Source organism: Sus scrofa, chromosome 2 (genome assembly GCF_000003025.6).
Source record: "Sus scrofa isolate TJ Tabasco breed Duroc chromosome 2, Sscrofa11.1, whole genome shotgun sequence".
Classification (NCBI taxonomy): domain Eukaryota; kingdom Metazoa; phylum Chordata; class Mammalia; order Artiodactyla; family Suidae; genus Sus; species Sus scrofa.
The window spans coordinates 143,265,986-143,287,481 of NC_010444.4; the positions used below are offsets into that span (position 1 = coordinate 143,265,986).

The following is a 21,496-nucleotide window of genomic DNA, read 5'->3' on the forward strand; positions in this document are numbered from 1 at the left end:
GAAAATAAGGCGAGCTATGTTCACAGTGATTTAACGTATTCTCCACTGTTCAATTTCAGCTTCGAGATTTTAAGAAATTTCAGTATCAAGAGCTTTTACTGCTTCTGATTCCCCACACGCCTGGCTGTCCATGGGACTAGAAGCAGTCCTTACAGCATTGGGGGGGGGGAGTAGTAAAAACAAAGAGGGAGGGGACACAGACACAGGGCCAGCAGGGAGGGCTGACATTCCGTTGCCCAACTCTAATTAGGGGCAAACACCCGAAGCTGCTTTGCTGATTAGCAAGAGGGGAATGTTTCCTTACTGTTTTCAAACAAAAGTGATCAAGAATAGGAGACATGATATTAAAAAAAAAAAATCAAAAAACCAAACCAAAAAAAGCACTTAAAGTCTGCTTCAGTACGGGGATGCTTTTTATAGTCATGAAAGGCTTCAGCTGAGACTTAAAATCGTAGAAAATACCACCTGTAGATACAAACTCTCTGTTTATCTGTAATACCTAAACTTTCTTGTTAATGAACATGTTAAGAAACTTTTAATCTGCTCTTCTCAATCCTGTGTGGTATAACCTCATCTTCTAAGCCTCTATGATATGTCACCCTCCCAGAATAACATGGCAATCCATTTATAAAATACACCGAGCACCCAGGGAGAGCAAAAGGTGATTTGATCCTGCAGGAAACAGAATTAGTCTATTCTGACCCAAATGCCAAAAACAAAGTTTAAGCACTTCTCACTTATTACTATTTACTTAGTTTTTTAAGTAAACAACTTACAGGTCGTGGAAATTTCAACTCTTTTTATAAAAATATTCCAATGGTTACCAGCCCTCTCAAGGCAGAGATTTTTAACTCCGAGGCAACTCCTCAGTCTCACCTCCTCTGAGGGAGGCTCTCCTCTCTGACAAGTTAATGTAACATTACCCAGTGGATCCTTGGGCTGACTCTAAAAGTCAGGCAGGGAGAAGGGCTAAGTTTTAGGGCTATCACTTTGTCTTCTCAGACATCTCAGGAACATTCCTGTAGGCTGCCCTCCCTCTTTCCAAACTAAGTCATCCCTGTGTTTATCATCTTGCAAAACACAAATTCTGCCTGGCATCCTTCATCTGTGAGTGCTCTCATTTTGCATGGACCGGGGTCTACAACTAGACATTTATACTTTCACGATCACGCTGCTTTCGGAAGGGCATGAAACAGCAACATGGTAATACTTCAACATAGGCATCAAAAACTAAACAAGAATTTTTTTTTTTTTTTGACCGCACCTGCGGCTTATGGAAGTTCCAAGGCCAGGGACTGAATCTGAGCCGCACCTGCAACTGATGCCACAGCTGCGGCAACCCTTTAACCCACCGCGCCAGGCTGGGGCTCAAACCTGGAGCCGCCGCAGGGACAATGCCGGATCCTTAACCCGCTGTGCCAGAGGGGCCCCTAAACAAGAATTTAAGTTACGTTAACCGGCATTTTTAGCACCATGGATGGACCTAGAAATTATCATGCTACATGAGGTCAGCCATACAATGAGACACCAACATCAATGCTTTCACTGACATGTGGAATCTGAAAAAAGGACAGAATGAACTTCTTTGCAGAACAGATGCTGACTCACAGACACTGAAAAACTTACGGTCTCCAAAGGAGACAGTTCGGGGGGGTGGGAGGATGCGCTGGGGTTGTGGGATGGAAATCCTATAAAACTGGATTGTGATGATCACTGTACAACTATAAAGGTAATAAATTCATTGAGTAAAAAACAAAAATTTTTTTAAAGTTACGTTATCTTCTGCTGTCTCAAATGCCACACTAATATTCATGGTCTACAAAGTTACATCCCTAGTTGAATCGGGGGGCAAGAGACTTTGTGAAAATATATCAATCCTGGATTGTATGAGAAGGCATGGATGGAGTCCATAAAATGCAGGAAGACTGTGCAGCCTCCGAACTTCCTGGAAATCAGTCTGACACCCACGTTCACCACTGCTGAAAAGTCAGAAAACACTCTGTTCACTTGGAATGTTTCTGTTCCTTCGTCTTGAGGCCTCTGAAAGGAACTGGACAGGGATATGCTGGTGGCCCAGGAGGGGACAGACTCACGAAGAACCGAAGGGGGGAATGGACCACCAGGCAGCCTGGCTTCGCCACACACGTTCGCATCTTGAACAACCACTTGTTTTCAAAAGATGAACCCAATCATTTTTTAAACTCAGACGCCTTGTGTCCTTTCCGCACAAGATGCCACAGAGGTAAGAGCAGATCTCAGGTCATTTGTGAGCTCTGTGTTCTCATCAGCTCATCTGTACTTAGAATCTGCCTAAGCTTGGGAAGGTAAGTAGAAGCTAAAGGGATTAGTAGACCCTCAGATGCAAGTAACCTTCAGGCACCCTAAGTCCAAAGCAGGGCAGTTTGATAAAGCACATCTTTATGGGGTTCCCGAGGACGCGCGTCCTAGAAAAGGTAGAGGAGGTGAAACAGCTCTGCGTTCACGTTCAGCCTGGTAGTTCAAGAAAACTAAGCCAGGGGTATAACAAAAGCAAACCAGCAATCTCGCCCACTCCACCCACCCGCATGTACATACCCAGACACAAAGAGAAGTGGATTGCAGTGCTCCTCCTAGGCTCTCGTTTCCGCAGAGTTCTTACATAAAGAGCAATGAGAAAGAGCATCCTGAAGCCTTGGGGAGGAATATAAAGGGGTTAAGCAGCACCCCTCTGCCGGCAACTTTCAAGCCCCTGGCCAGGAGTGCAGTTCTCCTCACAAGCTGTACGTGTTACTTGCTTGCTTATTTTTTAAAATTCAGCAGGTTAAGAGTTAAGATCAACACCTCAGAGAGGAAAAAAAAAAAAAAGAGAACTTGGTTCAGCTCCACCCTCTCCAAAGCAAATACCAACAACTCTGAGCCAAATCCACTCAGCATACACAAGAGTCCGTGGACATTCCAAAAAGCAGGTGAAAAGAAGCTGAGTATCTTCAGGTCTCTCACCGCTCAGCCCCCTGCACTCAGCACAATTCTCAAATTTGTGAAACAAGGTAAGGGGTAGATAAAACAAAAGCGCATATGACATTCTATTAAGAACTTGAAAAACATCTACACGTCACGGCGGTCACTATAAATCAGCAAGAATAGCTGGAATCGGGTGAGGAAGGTCACACTGTACCCATGGAAACAAAAGCAAAACAAAATGATACAGAAAGAGAAGGAATATGGGCTCTGAACCTAAGGCTTAGAAGGAAAGCTCCCTAACTAACTAAAGGGTCATTCTTGCCCTAAAGAAACCAAGGGGAATGTTGTTTTGGTCACCGTGGGGGAAAGGCTGTCCCTACTATTAAACCTGCATGTCTAGGGAGGGATCGGGGAGGATAAGGGGAGGGCATTTGCCAGATAAAAACAGGCAGTGACTGACAGCCTACAGGCCCTGGAAAGGACAGTCCAGAAGCACCTGTCTTGCTAGAAATAGGTAGGAAGAGATGAGTCACTATTTTAATTGTTTAATACTCCCCACATCTCAACCCTCTAGGTCCCAAAACAATATTTTCTTCCTGTTTCCATCACTTTGTATCAGTTTTTTTCCCCAAAACTTGTGGAGTTGGGTCAGAATGCTAAGGCGCGGGGGGGGGGGGGGGGGAATAGGAGAAAAGAGGAAAAAGTGAGAAACCACTGGGTTAGCAGAGCTACTGGGGTGGGGGCGTAATTACTGGAGAGAGCGGACTACCTAACTCCAGTTTCAACTAGCAAATGGTTATGAAGATCCCAAACTTCCCCCTCTCATGGACAGCGCCCCATAACTTTCAAAGCTTCTACAGCAAAAAGCCAACAAAACCTCCCTGGAGAGACGAGGGAAAAAGAAGCTTCAGGGTGTGCAAAGCTAATGAAACATGGCAGTGTTACCTGAATATCAACACTCTTTCAGACTGGAAGTAAGTGGCACCTAAGGAAAACTACACTCTTCTACGAGTAGGAAAAGGGACGTGAAGGGGCCTTGGGGCACAGGAGGTGGCGGAAGAGCCCAGGCGGGTTATCAGGGGTAACGCAGACTCGGCAATTCAATTAGATCCTCACAAGCTTCTCGGCCTTTTAAGTCTGACTTCCTCCCCTTGGGGGAGATGTGTCACCATCCCAAGTCAAGAAGGGCTTATTCAGAAGTTCTAACCCCCTGAAAAGTGGTCAGCAAGAGGGCAAAGGGACAGATTCTCAGGGCAGGGCGATACGGGAAGCCAACGAAGGTTATGCCCAGTGACCAGAGGAACTGGGCAGGTACCCACTCCTGCGAGCACAAGGCCGGACGTCCAGGGAGGAGGGAAGGGAGGGCCCAAGTCAGGTAACATTCCAGAGAGGAAGGATTATCAGGTGACACTGGGCTAAGGGCCCAGAGAGGGGACTGGGCGGGAGGAAAGTTAGCAGGTGAAAGAGATCAATCTTGGGGAAGGAAGTGACCTTTGGAGACGCAAATAAAGAGAATACCAAAAGGGAGGGGGGGAGGGTAATAAGAGAAAATGGACCCAGACAAGCACAGCGCATCGAGGTAGAGAAGGCGTGTTCGGGTAACAAGAGGAAGAAGAAAGGAAGTGGGCTCCGAGGGGAGAGATGGGGCCGAGGGCGGCCGGGGCCGTGGGGGCGGAGGGCAGAGCGTGCGGGCTTGGCGGGGGGTCGGGGGTGAAGGGAGCCCCGAGGTGGCCGGGACAGCAGCCGAGGGGGGGACTCCGGGGCTCCCCGACGTCCCGGCGCGGTAGGAGGTCGGGCTGCGGAGCCCAGGACCCAGCAAAACCAGGAAGGGAGACGCGGGGGCGGCTCCCTAGGGACCGGCGTGCGCCCCTGGGGCCGGCAGCGAGGGTCTCCGGGCTCCGGAGGGCGGTTACGGGGCCAGGCTGAGGGAACCAGGTGGGAGGGACACTCACAAATTTCTTGGATTTGCCGCCGTCGCCGCCTGCCGAAGGCAGCTCGTCCGGGCTGCGGCCCTTCTTCTTGTCCCGGGTCCCGCGGCCGGGCCCCAGACCCCCACCGGGCGGCTCCATGTCCAGGTTCGCGCTGGCTCCTGACCCCGCGCCTACGCCGCTCCCGCCCCGCAGCTCCAAGCCCGCCGCCGCCGCCGCCGCCGCCGCCCCGCAGCTCCTCAGCCCGCCGCCGCGCCCCGCCTCATTAGCATGCCGGGCTGCGCGCGCCTCATGAATATACAACGGCGACGCCTCGCTCCCGCCCGCCTGCCCCACTTCCGCCCGGACCCGCAGCCCCTACCAACGGAGGAAGTGGGGGGGGAGGCCGCGGAAGCGCACTACCTGCCCGGCGGGCCTAACCATTCGGACCCACGTGGGGGGGTGGTGAGGAGGCGGTGTCGCTCTCCGGTCGGCGCCCCCTGGCGGTTGGAGAGGCGCAGGCCTCCCTGCTCCCACACACAGTGCCCACGTGGCTGTAAAGCCTGGACCCTCTCACACCCCAGACCAAAATGTGATTCTCTGAACCAAAAATCGCAAAAGAGAGACTGTTATCTCGGCAGAAAATGTATTGCCAGGCTTTCTAAGATAATCCAGTTTTAACCTGTGCAATAGCCATGGAGCACGTGAAAAAAAGCCACAGCCACCATCTACTGAAAGCTATGTCCAGGGCCAGTGCTAGACTGAACTCAGCTAGCTCTGGAGGTAGATCACCTAGTTCTAAATCTCAGGCCTGCTACTTTCTGTGTGTCTAATCTGGAGACACTGGTTATTGCCTCGTGTGCCTGAGCCTTAACAATAGCCAGCCATTTACCACGTACTTGTGCCAGGCCAGACGCTATGCAAAAACGCTGCCCTTATTTTCTTGCTGAATCCTCACTATGCCACGTGATAGATTCCACTAGGCATACCATTGTAAAGGTAGGAAATTTGGACGCTCACAGTTTAAGTGACTTGCCCTAGGACACATAATTAAGTGATTAAAAAAAAAATTAAAACCAGTTTAGTTTGACTGCCAATCTATGTCCAGCCAGGATTCCCTACGGACATAAACCAAACCTGAGGAAAAAGAACAGGTGTTCCCCAAGCTTGTTCTTTGCCCTACTAGCTTCGTTCCTCCCTCATTAATTTCATCTATTGTCCCAGCTACATCTGTCCCCTAAGTGAAAAGCAGGTGGCACCCAGTGGGCCCTCAAAGTCTGGACTGACTTATCTTGCCCACAATTGGCGAGATTTCAACTGTATGTTCCAGGAGGGCAGAGTCAGTGACTCACTCGCTAGGAAGCCCCCGGTGCTCAGTCTAGGGTCTGGCGTGTTACAGGGACGCTGTCAAGCTGGCTGGCTCCTAAATCTGACCTTCATCTCTCCTTCACTTTCTAATTGCTTGATGGAGAGTTGCATAGAGCTGTCCGGCCCACACCTTGAACTCAATTTGTCCAAAAGAGTTCAAAAGCTACTTTCTAAGCGAAAATGTTGAGAAACAGACAGAATCAAAGCATGGCCGAAGTGATCCAACTATGACTCTTCTTTCTTGTCCCCCGTCTACACCTACCACAGCATTTATCTCACTCCCTGCTGGACTGGAAACGCCTCCAGGGAAGAGTCCGTGTTTGTGGCTACCACAGTATTTGGCATCATTTTTCACAAAGACAATGAAGATAATGAGCAACTGCTTACAGCAGGCTCAGGACCTGGCATGTTTCCTCTCAGTGCTCGTTCAGCAATCAGCATCACCATTCCCAACACCTAGCGTCCAACACCTGAATCGACTCCTCCTCAAGTAACTGCTCTGCCCAGGTTTGTCTAACTCTTGACTAGAATGCTCTGTTAACCCTCCACATACAAGGAAGATCATCCACATGGAATAATATACACATGTCCTAAGGTAACGTACGTGCAGAATGAATGTTTACCATGATTTTTATTATATACATATTAACCCATCTCCTCGCTCTTCGTGCACAGACAGCTAGCAAGAATTAAGAACATTCCCACGGAGTTCCCGTCGTGGTGCAGTGGTTTACGAATCCGACTAGGAACCATGAGGTTGCAGGTTCGATCCCTGGCCTTGCTCATTGGGTTAAGGATCTGGCGCTGCCGTGAGCTGTGGTGTAGTTGCAGACGCGGCTCAGATCCCGCACTGCTGTGGCTCTGGCGTAGGCCGGTGGCTACAGCTCCGATTAGACCCCTAGCCTGGGAACCTCCCTATGCCTCAGGAGCGGCTCTAGAAAATGCAAAAAAGCCAAAAAATAAAAAAACATTCCCAGAAGGCAAAAGGTACAAAAAATACCAACTCGGTTTATTGGATAAAAACAGTGGTAAAATGGACATAAAGCCAAAAGTTAGAGCAGGACATTTTCATATCCTCCCCCCTTTCCAAGTCACACTTCCCATTATCTGGGTTAAAGTATTAGGGGGCCAGGGCTCCCTAAAATCCCTTACTCTTCACCTGGAAGCAAGGCTTGCAGTAGGAGAAGCCTGGGGAGGTGGACGTCAGAAGCAACCGTACTGCTGCCTATTCCTTCATCCCCAAAGTCTCTGGGTTGGAGGGAAGCAGAGAAGGAATGAGGAAGCCAGAAGGGCTGGGACTGGCCTCTAGGGCCCACGGCCCGAGAGGTCCTAGAGACGTCTATCCTTATCCCCATCCGATCCCTAACAGGTACCGTGGTCTAGCCTTGGAGGGAGAAGAAAGGGAACAGCTGGTTCAAGAACCAGAGGTGGTCTCCAAAGCCTCCCCCGGTGTTGGTAACTGCCCTGAAAGTAACCAGACCAGGGGTAGGGGAGTCACACCTTTCCCTCCCACCCAACTAAGAGGAAAAAAGAAATTCCTGGGGACACGGCAAGCCCAGTCAGTCTTAAATTCCACATCGCTTTCCTTGTCATTGTCATGGTCTCCGTCATAGAACTCATTGGGCGCCTCCGGCCTACAAAGCAAGGAAAGACAGGAAGAGAGGTCAGGCTCCCACTCTCCAATTCCCATCTTCTCCCCCACAGGCACCCTCTCTGGAGCCACTTCCCAGGCCCCCGCTGTCGGGGAACCGCGCCTCTCCTCCTGCTCGTAGCGACCAGTCAGGATTCACACGCCCATTCATGCATCCATAAACACCTGCTGAGAGAGCACTCTGTGCCAGGCACTGCCATAGCCAGAGAGCAGAGAGCAAGCCAGACAGAATGGCTGCCTAGCCTCAAAAACCCCTCCAATAAACGAGGCTGACGATAAGTAACAAAGTAAAAACATAACCACGGTCATTTCAGGGGGGAAAGCACGTGGCTGGGAGTGTGGGAGGACGAGGGGAAAACCTCAGGCAGGATTGTCAGGAAAGGCTGGAGGAAGAAGGGAGGACCTTCCCCTGCGAAGGAGCCGCCCAGGAAGGGCGGTCCAACCCGTGAGGACACCAGTACAGAGGTTCGAAGGCCGACGGAGCGGACGGGTTCCAGCAAGAGAAGGGGGTCAGGACGGTCAGACGTGTGGAGGGCGGAGGGGCCTCAGAGAGGAGCCCGCACGTGGGAAGGGCCAGCACGCAAGTCCTTAGAAAGCCACCATCAGAAACGTGGCTTTAGGAGTTCCCGTCGTGGCTCAGCGGTTCATGAATCCGACTAGGAACCATGAGGCTGTGGGTTCGATCCCGGCGTTGCTGTGAGCTGTGGTGTAGGTTGCAGACGCGGCTCGGATTCTGCATTGCTGTGGCTGTGGTGTGTAGCCTGATGGCTACAGCTCCGATTCCACCCCTTAGCCTGGGAACCTCCATATGCCATGGGTGTGGCCCTAGAAAATGGCAAAAAGACCAAAAAAAAAAACAAAGGAAACTTGGCTTTTCTTCTAGTGCAATGGAAAGAAGCGCTTTAAACAGAGGCATGGCATCCAATAAACCTCTAGAGAGCAAAGGAGCGTGAAAGCAATGCAAGGCCCAATGAGTATTCAACGCCGTTCTCGTGCGTGTGGAAAACTGCCCTCTGGGAGAACGGGAATGACTAATAATGGAATTATCTTGCCCACAGCTGGTAAGCGAGAAAGAAGGGAGAAAGGCATCAAAGAGAAGCTGGGGACCCAAGCAGGAAAGGCCCCCTCTGCCTGGAAAGCAAAGTCTGAGGGACCTCTAAGGGCACCAGGGTTATAAGGTGAGGCTCAGAGACTCAGCTTTGCATCTCAGCCCTGATATTTACCTGACTAGCTGTGGGACCTCTGTTAAGTCAGTTATGTAACCTCCTCTTCTGGTAATTTAAGGAGGATACAACCTCTTAGGGTTGTCTGATGGCAAGAGAATGAGGACACGACGACATGTATCACCTGTACTTTAATATAAAGCACTCACTCCTCTGCTTAGCAAACCCACAAAAAGTGGTAACTCTCAGTACGATTCTGCAAATGGAGCTCCAGGTAGCAAAGAAAAGGAGCTCAGTGGGTAATCTGACAGTGACCAGGGCTTAGGACAGGAAAAGGCTCGAGGCTTCTACTGGCTGTTAAGAGAGGACTGTGCACAGTGCAGAGACGAGACCCAGATACCAGCCTGGAACTACAGATGAAAAAACAAACAACAAACTCAGGGAGTTCCCATTGTGGTGCAGCAAAAATGAATCCCACTAGTATTCATGAGGACTGGGGTTCGATCCCTGGCCTCGCTCACTGGGTCGGGGATCTGGCGTTGCTGGGGCTGTGGCATAGGCAGGCAGCTACAACTCCAATTAGACCCCTAGCCTGGGAACCTCCATATGCGTGGGTATGGCCCTAAAAAGACCAAAAATAAATAAATAAATAAGTAAATTTCCAGATGTCAAGCCCCTGAGAAGGAATGAGAGTCAAAAAGGATCCCTGAGGCCAATGCTTAGATACGTCCCCAACTGGGAGAGGAGCTGAGGGGTGCGCCTGGAGGGGAGGGCTGCAGGGCCCCGAGGGTCTAAGCAGAAAAGCCCAGGTCTAGCAGAAAGATGCTTCTCCAGCAGAGAGCAGATTCTGGAAGGGACTGAGAAGCCCAGGAGACTGCAGCAGAGCCAGCTTAAGCCTCTAACTGGGCATGGGAGCAGGACCAGGTGGGCTTACCCCCCCAGCACGTAAGGAAATTTGTTCTCTACTCAGGGCATCTGTTTCTGCACTTCTGGTTTCTATTGGCTCTTACCATCACTTTTCAGAAATGCTCATTTGGGTGTTGTTTTAATTCTATTCTAGTCTTTTCTCCCCCCCCCCATAATTTATTACATCTCTAAGTATTTTAGTATTTATCTCAGAAAGACAGACACTGAAAAAAATAATAATCGCAACACAATCATCACCCTTGAAAAAATTAACAGAGAGAAAAAAAATCAAAGGGCTTTTGAAGAGCTGTATACAGGCAGTAACCTGTCCAGCCTAGAACGTGGAGGAACGAGGAAAGTGCAGGCAAGAAAATAAAGGGTTAGAGACGTTTTGGAAGGCAATTTGTCAACAAATATAAAAAATTTTTAGTGCATGCAGCCTTTGACCTTGAGGCAACAATTCCAGGAATCCCTCCCACACAGACAAGTACGCAAAGATGTACACGTAAGGGGTTCACGGCCATGCTCACTGCAATAGTGAAAAAATGGGAAATAATGTAAATGCCAATCACTGGTACTTGGTTAAACTACACTACAGCCACACAAAGGAATATTAGACAGCTGATAAAACAATGAAGGAGTTCCTGTCGTGGCGCAGTGGAAACGAATCCGACTAGGAACCATGAGGTTGGGGGTTCAATCCCTGGCCTCGCTCAGTGGGTTAAGGATCCAGCGTTGCTGTGAGCTGTGGTGTAGTTTGCAGACACGGCTTGGAGCTGGTGTTGCTGTGGCTCTGGCATAGACCGGCAGCTACAGCTCCGATTAGACCCCTAGCCTGGGAGCCTTCATATGCCACAGGTGCGGCCCTAAAAAGACAAGACAGAAACAAAAACAAAAACAATGAAGTAGATTCATATATATACTGATAAAGAAAGATACCTTGTTTCATAAAAAAAAAAGTCACAAGTTGTAGAACAACATATATAGAATGATCCTACTTGTATTTTAAAAAATACACAAGTTGTATTTTAAAAAAAATACCTCATAGGGAGTTCCTGTTGTGGTGCAGCGGAAACGAATCCGACTAGCATCCGTGAGGATGTGGGTTCGATCCCTGGCCTCGCTTAGTGGGTTATGGGCTATGATGTAGTTTGCAGACGTGGCTCAGATCCCGCATTGCTGGGAACTTCCATATGCCACAGGTGAGGCCCTCGGAAAGAAAGGGAAGGAAAAGGAAAGAAAAGAAACACCGCATAACTCTAAAAACAAGTGTATATGCATGTTTGTGCTTCTATGTGCATGTTGAATAGTATAAATGTATTCTGTAGAAAAAAATCCAGGAGTTCCCATGGTGGCACAATGGTTAATGAATCCGACGAGGAACCATGAAGTTTCGGGTTCGATCCCTGGCCTTGCTCACTGGATCAAGGATCCGGCGGTGCCGTGAGCTGTGGTGAAGGTCGCAGACACGGCTCAGACCCTGCGTTGCTATGGCTGTGGCACAGGCTGCAACTACAGCTCCGATTCAACCCCTAGCCTGGGAACCTCCATGTGCCACAAGTGTGGCCCTAAAATGCAAAAAAAAAAGAAAAGAGAAAAGGAATATTGTGGTGCAGTGGGTTAAGAATCCAGTGTTGTCACTGCGAGGCCTGGGTCACTGCCATGGTGCGGGTTCGATCCCTGTCCTGGGAACTTCCACATGATGCAAATGTGGCAAAAAAAAAAAAAAAAAAAAAAAAAAAGATGCAAACTGAACTATTAACATTGGTTTCTTTGTGAAGTGAGTCTGGGATTGTGTGAAAGCAAACTGAACATGTTTTGGTGCTGTTTAAAATTTTTCCAATAAACATGTGTTACGTTGTTAAAAACAGCAAAAAAAAAAAAAGTGTGGGATTGCCACACACCACAGGAGGTAATAAGCCAGGGACAGTTGACCCTCTGACTGACTTTTTCCCTTTTAACCTTCCCGGAAAGCTTGCTGTCGGGTCCCTGCCCTCAGACCTGCTGTAATTCTCCTCGGGGCCCCTCTCCTCGGCGTCGGCCTCGTCAGTCCTGTCGTAGGTCAGGAGGTCTGCGGGCACGTCGTGAATCTGGACGCTGGGTGCGTGGTTCAGCATCTTCAGGTTTTCAAAGATTGTCTGGCGGATCTGGTCCAGATACTGGTTGGGGATGAGGAAGAGTCAGTGAGCAGCTCCCGGGGACCGCAGGACATCCACGCTTCTAGCTGCCTTTCGCCCGTCATGTCCAGAGTTTCAATCCCATGTCGCGTCTGAGTTCGCGTCCCCGGCTGGTAACTGCCCCTCCTCCCAACTCTGCCTTCACTTTAACCCAAGCTGCTGCCCAGCTGCTAACAGCGGAAGGATGGCCGAGAACCTTCCTCTCCGCTCTGGATTTTCTGACTTCCCACCCCCGGGATGACTCCTGGCGCCCCCCACCACCCGGGCTGCTCGGCTTCTCCAAGCTGCTGACCTGGCGTGAGTTCTGATTCTCAATGCGGGTGCTGACGTCTGGATGGAGCGTGAAGTCCGGGGCAAAGTACTCAAAGTATTCTTGGGGGGAAAGGGGATCAGGAGGAGACATTAGGGCTCAGACAGAGACAGGTTCCCGAGACTTCCCAGTCTCTTTCCTTCGTATCCAAAACCCTTACGAAATAGCTACCCGAGCTCTGCTCTGGGCTCGTGTTTAGTCTGCAGAGCTCTGAGAAAGTCCAATTTCCCACCTGCTTTCAGACCAGGCCATTCTGGGGTCTTGCAAGAATGGCCTTCCTGGTGCGGGGGCATCATGGGGTGTCCTTACCACTATAGGGGAGCTCCTCGCTTATGGCCTCTTCCACCAGCAGTGATGTCTCATACGTCCTGAAACACCACCAGGGCAGGGCCGGCTGAGCCAGGGGGCTGAGGGCCCCACCTGCCCATCCCTCGGGAAGCCCCCTGCTCACACTGGACAAGGGGGAGGAGGAAAATCGGGGCCGTGCTCACCAGCAGCGGGCGACGTTCCGGACCGTGTAGCCGCCGCCCCCGAGCACCAGCAGAGGGATGTTGAAGCTCTTGACGTATTCGACGCACTCGCTGTTCAAAGGAACCAGAGGGATGGGTGGGGGGAGTTCCCAAAAGCCCACGGGTTTGCTTCTAGACACTGACTGCAAAGGGCACAGGACACTAGAAACGCTGTATCCTGAGCTAGGGACTGAAAACCACGGAACTCTACCCCCGAGACATGTGCGCTTGATTATACACTTTACACAGAGGTTGTGTCTCAATACAAATGTTCAAAGAGCGCACCCTCCCACCTCTGCCCGGCTCAACACCCACCCAGGCACCCCATGTGGTAGTCGACTGTTCTCACCAACGCGCCAGCCCGTGCTGGCAGTTCCGCCACCGAAATACATCTCAAATCATCTACTTCTCTCCACTGCCACGTCCTCCAGCTCAGCCTCCTGCCTAGACCACACCGCCAGCTTCCTAAGTGGCCTTCCCACGCCCACTCCTGTGCGCCCACCCCAAACCTTTCTCCATGCAGCAGTCAGAGCAGTCGCTTTAAAACACGAGCTGACTGACCAAAAAGGTTGGAGGCGGGTTGGTTCTCTTGTTTTGAAATAATAACTAAGATTGAGTCAAATGATCTTTGACAATACTTAAAATCTGGAGGAAAAGTTCTGAAAAGTACTGAATCCTTTATGTCTTCAAATCTTGTTACAAATGTATACAGAATATATAAAAGAAGAAATCCCTATTGCAATGTTAAAAAAAATAAAAAATAATAAATAAAAAAAAGCACACGCTGGACCGTACCACTTCTCTGCTTAAAACCTTTCGACAGTTTCTCATCATGTCTGAAATATAATCCAGACCCCTCCCAGGGTCTAAACGCTCTGCACAACCCCACTGAGGCCGGCCTGTCGGACCTCAGGTCAGACCGCCTCCAGCGTGCGCGCCCTGTGCCTGCCTGCTGGTCTTCCCTCGCCTCCTCCGCTGCACCGGCCCTTCCCTGGCTCAGACCTCTGCGTGGGCTCGTCTCACTGCTCAGGACAGAGCCCTCTCTGCTCACCCCTTTGGGCGTCCAGGTCTCAGCTCAGATGTCCACTCCTCAGAAAACTCTTTCCAAACCGCATTATCTAAACAAAGTAGGTTCTCCACGGTTATCCCGGGTCTTCGCTTCCTTCTTCCTTCGGGACTGTACAATGATCTAGCTGTTCTGTCTGCTTACGTGTTTGTTGCCAGCTTCCTACGCTCAACCGTGAACTCCACGGGAGTTTCCCCCCTGCATCCCCATCTCCTGGTGCAAGGCCTGGAGCGCAACAGGTACTTAAGAGAGAGCTACCGTGGCTGAATGGCCAGCGGGGGAACACTGCTCAAGGTCATCTTTCTAGTTCAAAGCACAATGTGTAGATATATTTTGAGTCCCAAGAGGCGGTGAAGCCTATGCCCCAACTACCCCCATTCCATGTGTTGAGGCCCAGAGCCATTTGAAGACCTGGGGGGAGGGGAAGGAGGGCAGGTCTCACCCGTGACCTCGAATGCTGAGGTTGAAGCAGCCCAATCGATCACAGCCCAGGGAGTCGGCTCCGCACTGCGAAAAGCAAAAGCAAACCGCAGGGGGCTGCAGTGAGATGCCGGCTCAGAATGTCACAGAGGCCCTCACCGCCCATCCCCCAGCAGCCTGGGGACTCCCGCCTGCCTGCTCTCTGTCCTCAAGGCCAGGGGGCAGCACCGATAGAATTACCTGGAGCACAATGCACGTGGGTTGGTAGAAGTCCACCACCTGGTTGATGACTGGCTGGAAGAGGTGCTTGTAACCTGGGAGAGGGCCAAAGATGGGCGCCTGGCACCCCAAGGGGATGGGGAGACAGGGAACAAGAGGAAAAGGGGCTTCAGAGAGCGTGTAGCCCAGGAACCTCGGCTTCTCCACTTCTGGGAGGCTCCGATGAACTTCTGGAGCAACTGAGGGCAGCTAATGACCCTTTTCCCAGAAAAATGCACATACACACATTACGCTGCACCCAATTTCCGGGAGTTCATGGTCCCTCTGAAGGCCCCTCATCCTAAGGACACCTGGCCCAACAGCAGACAATACCAGGCAGAAGAGGTTAACTCAAGGAGAGAAAGACGGGCCTAGAGGGCCGGGAGAGGACTTTCCTACGTACTCTGGTCATCGATGCCATCCCGCAGGGGCACATTGAGGCAGTAGTAGCGGCCGCTCTCGGCTCCGACTTCGTACATGTCACCTGCAGGGAAGGGGGGGTCGGGGTGGCAGCGGTGCCCAGGAGGCCTGCAGAGCCAGCTGCCTCCAGCCCGACCTGCCCTCTGAGGGCCCCTCACCCCACCTAGGAACTTCCACCAGGCACTCCCTCGACTCCCTGAGCCTCCTGCAGCTGGCGTGCGTTCAACAAACACTTTGGGAGGCCCTGCTCTGAGCAAGCTGTGACCCAGGCACTGAGGATGCAGACCGAAAGAGGAGTGAGCAAGGAGGTGCCCACGGCTCGGAGGGGGGCACGATGAGGAGGGAGAGGCTCAACAAACCAAAACCCCGCGATCAACTCCCCGAGCGGTGAGCGCTCTGAAAGAAACAGGCAGAGGGACCAGCGACAGAGTAACGGGGAAGCTGACTGCTTTCACTGGGGTGAGCAGGCTGCTTCCTCCGCGGAGGGGCTGTCTGAGCGGAGACGTGGGGGCCGACGGGAAGCGGGTCCTGGCGAGAGCTGAGGAGCAGGAAGGCGCCGGGCCCTCCCGCCCCCGTACCTGTGCCGGGGAAGAAGTAGTTCCCGTATTTGTGGAAGGACACTGTCATGACCCGGTCGGTGAGGTAGAAGGCCTCCTGAACCCCGTCCCCGTGGTGGATGTCAATGTCAATGTAGAGCACGCGGGGGTGGTACCTGCGGGCAAGGCCGGTGGGAGGCAGAGGCGGAGGCAGAGGCGGACCCCCCCCCCCCCCAGCGTCTGGAATGACCAAGAGCCCGCTTGGGCCCAAGTCCCCTGGAACTAACACCACCGTTCCCCACGGGCCACCCTGGGCTCCAGCCTGCGGGCAAGGGCGGGAGAGGGAGGTGCCCGGAAGGCTGCAAAGTGAGCAGGCCGCGGGGACACTGCAGCGGAGCCCAGAGGAGGCAGCCTGAGAAAAGCACCCAAACGGCGGGAGGGCAGGGCCAGGGTCCCCTAGGTCCCGCATGTCCTCCCAGGCTACGTACTTGAGCAGCTCCAGGATGCCGATCACAATGTCGTTGACGTAGCAGAAGCCGGAAGCCTACGGTGAGACGGTGGTCTTACAAAGAGAGGGCCGATTTCTGCAGCCAGCTGCCCCCGCTGTCCTCCTGCCCGAGGGCGGCCACCGTCCACCCCACCGCCTCCTCACTCACCTCAAACTTCTTGGCATGGTGCAGGCCACCAGCCCAGTTAATGGCAATGTCACAGATCTGCAAGACAAACGCCCAGCTCACGGTCCTTCGCCTGCCCACCCCCAAAGTGGGGAGCTCAGGGTCAGGGTGGAGGCCTCGGACTCGGGGACCCAGAGGAAGCAGGGAACAGGACTCAGGTCTACGGTCACCTTGTTGTTCAGCTGCGTTGCTCCTTGCAGAGATGCGCCTGTGTAACGGGAGCAGAACTCAAAGAGCCCCGGAAACACTGGGCTACGGGAAGAAAAGAGCGCTGGAGCCGGTCAACCCCTGTCCCCTCCGTTTCCACACTCCTCTCCGCACCCTCAGACCCTCTGAGCCCCCTCCTTCCATGACCCTCTCCCCCCGCCCCAGAAACCTGCGTCATCTGCCACTTTATTCAACAAATATTTGAAGCCAAAGCATGTACCAAGCCTCGGGCGAGGCACTGGTTGGGACACAGAGAATCCCAGGGGCAGTGCGCCCCTAACTGCGCTGAGGGCCCTTCAGGGCCCCAGCAGGGGACTGAGGGCCGACGCTGCCTTCTCAGACCTATAGTGAACTCAGAAAGGGTAGCGGCGAACGCAAAACTACGATAGCTCCCAAGGCAGCATGTGACCGAACAACCCAGGGAGCAGCTCAGTGTGGGGAGGACAGGCCTCTGCTGCTGGTACCGTTAAGGAAGGTTTGGTGGCGTGAAGCCTCCTGGTGGTGTGAAGGCCGGGAAGGCCTCGGAGAGGCTCAAAGGGGGAGCAAGGGTATTCCAGGAGGAAACCCTGCACAACAGGGGTGCGGGGACAAGGCTGAGAGGGCGCTTGGTGCCAGCCTAAGCAGCTGGCTTCTACCCTGCAGCCCAGGCTGCTTCTTTGGTAGGATTCCTCAGGGAACCGGACTGGTGTAATGGTTAAAAACCGAGGCTCTGTGGGTTCCTGCTGTGGCTCAGTGGGCGAAGAACCCAACACAGTCTCCTTGAGGATGCAGGTTTGAGCCCTGGCCTCACTCAGTGGGTTAAGGATCCAGCACTGCTGCAACCTGCCGCATAGGTTGCACATGCGGCTTAGATCTTGTGGCTTAGATCTGCAGCTGCAGCTCTGATTCGACCCCTTCCTAGCCTGGCAACTTCCATATGCCTTAGGTGCTGCCAAAAAAGGAAAAAACAAAGCAAAAAAACCCTCAGGTTTGGAGTTTCCACTGTGAGGCAGCAGAAACGAATCCGACTAGTATCCGTGAGGACTCAGGTTTGATTCCTGGCCTCGCTCAGTGGGTCAGGGATCCGACATTGCCATGAACTGTGGTGTAGGTTGCAGGTGCAGCTTGGATCCCACGTGGCTGTGGCTGTGGCTGTGGCCCAGGCCGGCAGCTGTAGCTCTGAATCTACCCCTAGCCTGGGAACTTCCACATGCCTCGGGTGCAGCCCTAAAGTGCAAAAAAACCCCACAAAAACGTAAAAATAAAAACAAGCAACAAGGCTCTGAATGCACTGATCAGTTATGTGACTCAGGCCAAGTTACTTAAATGTCCTCAAGTTTCGGTTTCTGTACTTATGCCTCCCATCGGGATGAGGGCTATGACACCTAAGAGTCGGCGTGAGTATTTGGTGGAGGGGCCAGTAAGCCTCGGCGGAGCAGAGCAGGTGCTCCATCAACCGCAGCTGGTGCAGGAAACCACACGATCAACAGGCTGGTTTCTTCCAGAAATAAATTCAAAGGAGAGAAGGAAACATTACAGGTTAAAAGCCTTAAGACACAGCAATCAAACACACATGTGGACCTTGTTTAAATCCTAATTTAAATATATCAACTGCAGAAAAGAAAAAAAAAAAGTTACCAGACAATTGGAGAGATTTAAATACTGATTGCATATATGATGATACTAAGGACTTACTGTTAACTTTTCAGGAGTGTGTGCATTTTTAAAAAGAGTATCATTTGAAAATATAGAGTTGGAGTTCCCGTTGTGGCTCAGTGGTAACAACCCAACTAGTAACCATGAGGTTGCAGGTTCGATCCCTGGCCTCGCTCAGTGGGTTAAGGATCCCGTGTTGCCATGAGCGGTGGTGTAGGTCGCAGATGCGTCTTGGATCCTGCGTTGCTGTGGTTGTGGTAATAGGTCGGCAGCTGTAGCTCCGATTTGACCCCCCAGCCTGGGAACCTCTATGTGCCGAGGGAGCAGCCCTCAAAACAAAAGGAAAGAAAAAGAGTGTACTTATAGATAAAAGGCTGTAACATCTGGGATCTGCTTCAAAAGAATCTAAGGTGAGAGGATATAGATGACGTAAGATTAGCACTTGGTGTGAGTGTCACGGCTGGGTGACGGGTATGTGGGGGGACACTGTACCTTCTACTTTCAGCAATGTTTTCCCTAATAAGTTTAAAAATGGACTGAGTCAGTGGTAGCTATTGTGGTCAGTGTATTTTCGTGGATGAAGGCGAGAACATAAGCAAGGAGGAAGACTTCTCTTCGTTATCCGCTCTCTTCCCACAGGGCCCACCTCTGAGTCTACTTCGTATGATCTAAGCCCAACGTAAACCATATGACAGAAGGTCCTGTCCAATCATGCTCCTGCTTCTTAAAGCACTTTGATGACCTCCCTCTACTCTAGACATAAAAACCCCAAGTCACAGTCGGGCCATTTATTTATTTATTTACTTTGGCTGCACCTGCAGCATGTGGAAGTTCCTGGGCCAGGGATCAAATCCAAGCCACAGCTGCAACCTGTGCCACTGCTGCAGCAACGCTGGATCTTTACCCCACTGGACCACAGCAGGAACTCCAAGGCCGTTTATTTGTTACAGGCCCTGCCTCTCTCTTCAGCCTCAATTCAGATCGCTCTTCGGATTTTGCGGGTGGCTTTTTTTCTGTTCCTCAAATGAGTCACACTCTGTCATACCCCAGGCCCTTCGCACATTGTCCCGACTGCCCTCGACCTTCCTCCCCTTACCCTCCATCCTCCCAGCAACCGTTCACTTAATTACCTCCTGCTTCCTTCCGATCTCAGCTCAACCTTTATGACTTTTTCTAGGAAGCCTCCAGCCCACGCCCAGGCTAGATGGTTCTCCCGTGTTTAAACCCTCATAGCCTGTCGGGTACCTCTCCTTCGGAGGACTCGGCACAAATGCAATACTGAAACTGTGTTGCCGTTGCTGTTTACCACTGCATCCCCAGCACTTAGCACCGGGCCTGGCCCAGGGCGAATGACCAATAAATATTTGTTGAATAAACAAATGAGTAAACGACAATTCACTGACAAGTATCCTCTCCCCTGGCGCGTTCACATCTTCCCACTGCAGCCACAAGGCCCCACTCGAGTATTCTCGCTGAAATGCCTGGCACCAAAGGTCCCAGTCCCCCCTCACCAGTCATCGCCCACGTTGAAGGCATTCAGGCTCTTGGTGAAGCCTTGCATGTTGGTGGGACTGACTCTCTGCAGGAAGTCAATGTAGTCCTCAGAGTGGAAGCGGCACATGTCATGCTGGGAGGCCTGGTACGGCTTGAAGACCTCGGGATGGAAACACAAGGAGAACCCGGGCAGGGTCAGTCCCACTGGTTGGGCTGAGACCCCCACCCCGAACCCAGCCCTGGGGACCATCCAAAACCACACACAGCAGTCCCCTTGCCCCTGAATCCTTGTTATTCTATGAGACAAAGTTCGATGAGGAAGAAAGACTGATTAGCCCGGTCGTTTATAATGATCAAGCCCCCTAAAGACCATGCGGCTCGCCTTTTCCCTCCAACCTCCAGCCCAGCCTTTCCTACCTTCTCGAACCGTAACCCCGTTCAACCTGCCCTGATCCCTGGATCTCTTACTCCTGATTCTCTTCATAGTCATCCCCCCAGAGCTCTGATTCTGTCCTCTCTCTCCTCTGAGTTCTTAATTTTGGAGTCAAATAATATGGAACATATAACAACCCTCTAACTAAAAACAGATGCCCAGGTGCTAAGCCAGAGATTTACCATCTTTTGAGGGACTCACACGCTTCTTTAGAAACCAAACAAAATGTTTTTCTCTCCCAGAAAAGGGCACAAACTGGCAAACAGTTTCAAGTGAGTCTGAGATTCACGCACCAACATCACCTCGGCCTCCTCTACGGCCAAATCACTTGTCAGTGCCTCAGCCTGGTGGGCACCCATTCATACTGTTGACTAATTCCCCTTGCAATGGCATAAGAGCCAAGGCGACATGTTATAATCACATATCACATCTATAACTTCCAAGCTGGGGACAGAGAGCATGTGCATATCCTGGCGATGGAGGGATGGGTAGTGATTAGTAGAACTGGGGGGGGGGGATTCCAGGTTGAAAAGAGAATACCCAGGACATCTCCTACGGTCCCCCCCACACACATACACACTTACACACAGGCTGCAGAGTCCTCTAGCCCCTTGGAGGTGGAGAGAGGTGTGGCAGAGGAAAAGGGGTGCCAGTGGGGGTAAATCTCATATTCAGATACAGTGATCCAGCCCCTTTCCCTTTGCTGAGGCCACAAAACTGCTCTAAGATGCTGGCGAGGGAAACACTTTCTGTATTCAAACCAGCCCCACTCCACCCCAACTCTAGGCCATGACCTGTCTACTTGAGGTCAAAGGCTGGCCGACCTAAAGTGAAAAAGGAACTCCCATTAAGCTCATGGATGCACCCACCAATACTCTGCATACGGGGGTCCTCCTGGTTCCTTCTATCCCGCCCTCCCCACGCTGGAGGTGGGTCGCTCTTGGGGCGTTCAGGGCAGCCAGCCTACCTATCCCTAGGGCCGCAGCTCGCCCCCACCCTCCATCCCCAGCAGAAGCCGCGAGACTCACGATCATCTTCTTATAAAGACCGTAGTGCAGGACCAGACTATGGGTCAAGGCCAAGCGATGGGGCTTCATAGGGTGCCCAGCCCCTGGGGGGTGGGAAAAGAGAGTGGGTCAGTTCCCATCCCTGGAGCTGTAGCCCCGCCCTGGAAACCTCCGCGTTCCGAAACCCCTCGCATACAACCTTGTTCCCTCACCGTAGTGGAAGTTGCCCACGTCGGGGTCGTAGAAATAGGCCACAGTCTTGGCCATGGTGCCAGCGGGACCAGGCCCCGCGCCTCCGCCGCCAGCCTGGCCGCCAGCCCCACCCCCGGTCGTGCGTGCTGCGTAAGCACGCAGCCAGTCTCTGCGGAACCCGGAGGCCCAAGCCCGCCTCCCGTAGGCCACGCCCAGGCCACGC

General features: G+C 52.1%; 2 protein-coding genes across 6 annotated transcripts in view; both read right to left on the reverse strand.

The window, feature by feature from the left end:
* Positions 1–5,125, reverse strand: part of DIAPH1 (diaphanous related formin 1) — a 112,420-nt gene extending 107,295 nt beyond the window's left edge. Inside the window, exon 1 of one of the 3 annotated variants that reach the window (XM_021077845.1) lies at positions 4,893–5,125. In XM_021077845.1, the coding sequence (XP_020933504.1) occupies positions 4,893–5,009 (117 nt within the window). In that variant the 5' untranslated portion in view covers positions 5,010–5,125. 3 annotated transcript variants of the gene reach the window in all.
* Positions 7,203–21,436, reverse strand: HDAC3 (histone deacetylase 3). 3 transcript variants are annotated; one of them, XM_013995254.2, is made up of 16 exons: positions 21,294–21,436; positions 21,103–21,185; positions 19,659–19,801; positions 16,476–16,557; positions 16,288–16,344; positions 16,120–16,175; positions 15,674–15,807; positions 15,079–15,159; positions 14,658–14,731; positions 14,440–14,504; positions 13,983–14,108; positions 12,914–13,003; positions 12,732–12,790; positions 12,405–12,484; positions 11,937–12,094; positions 7,203–7,849 (listed from the first exon to the last, which is right to left on the reverse strand). In XM_013995254.2, the coding sequence occupies exons 1-16, from the start codon at positions 21,346–21,348 to the stop codon at positions 7,630–7,632; spliced, it is 1,563 nt and encodes a 520-aa protein (XP_013850708.2). In that variant the 5' UTR covers positions 21,349–21,436; the 3' UTR covers positions 7,203–7,629.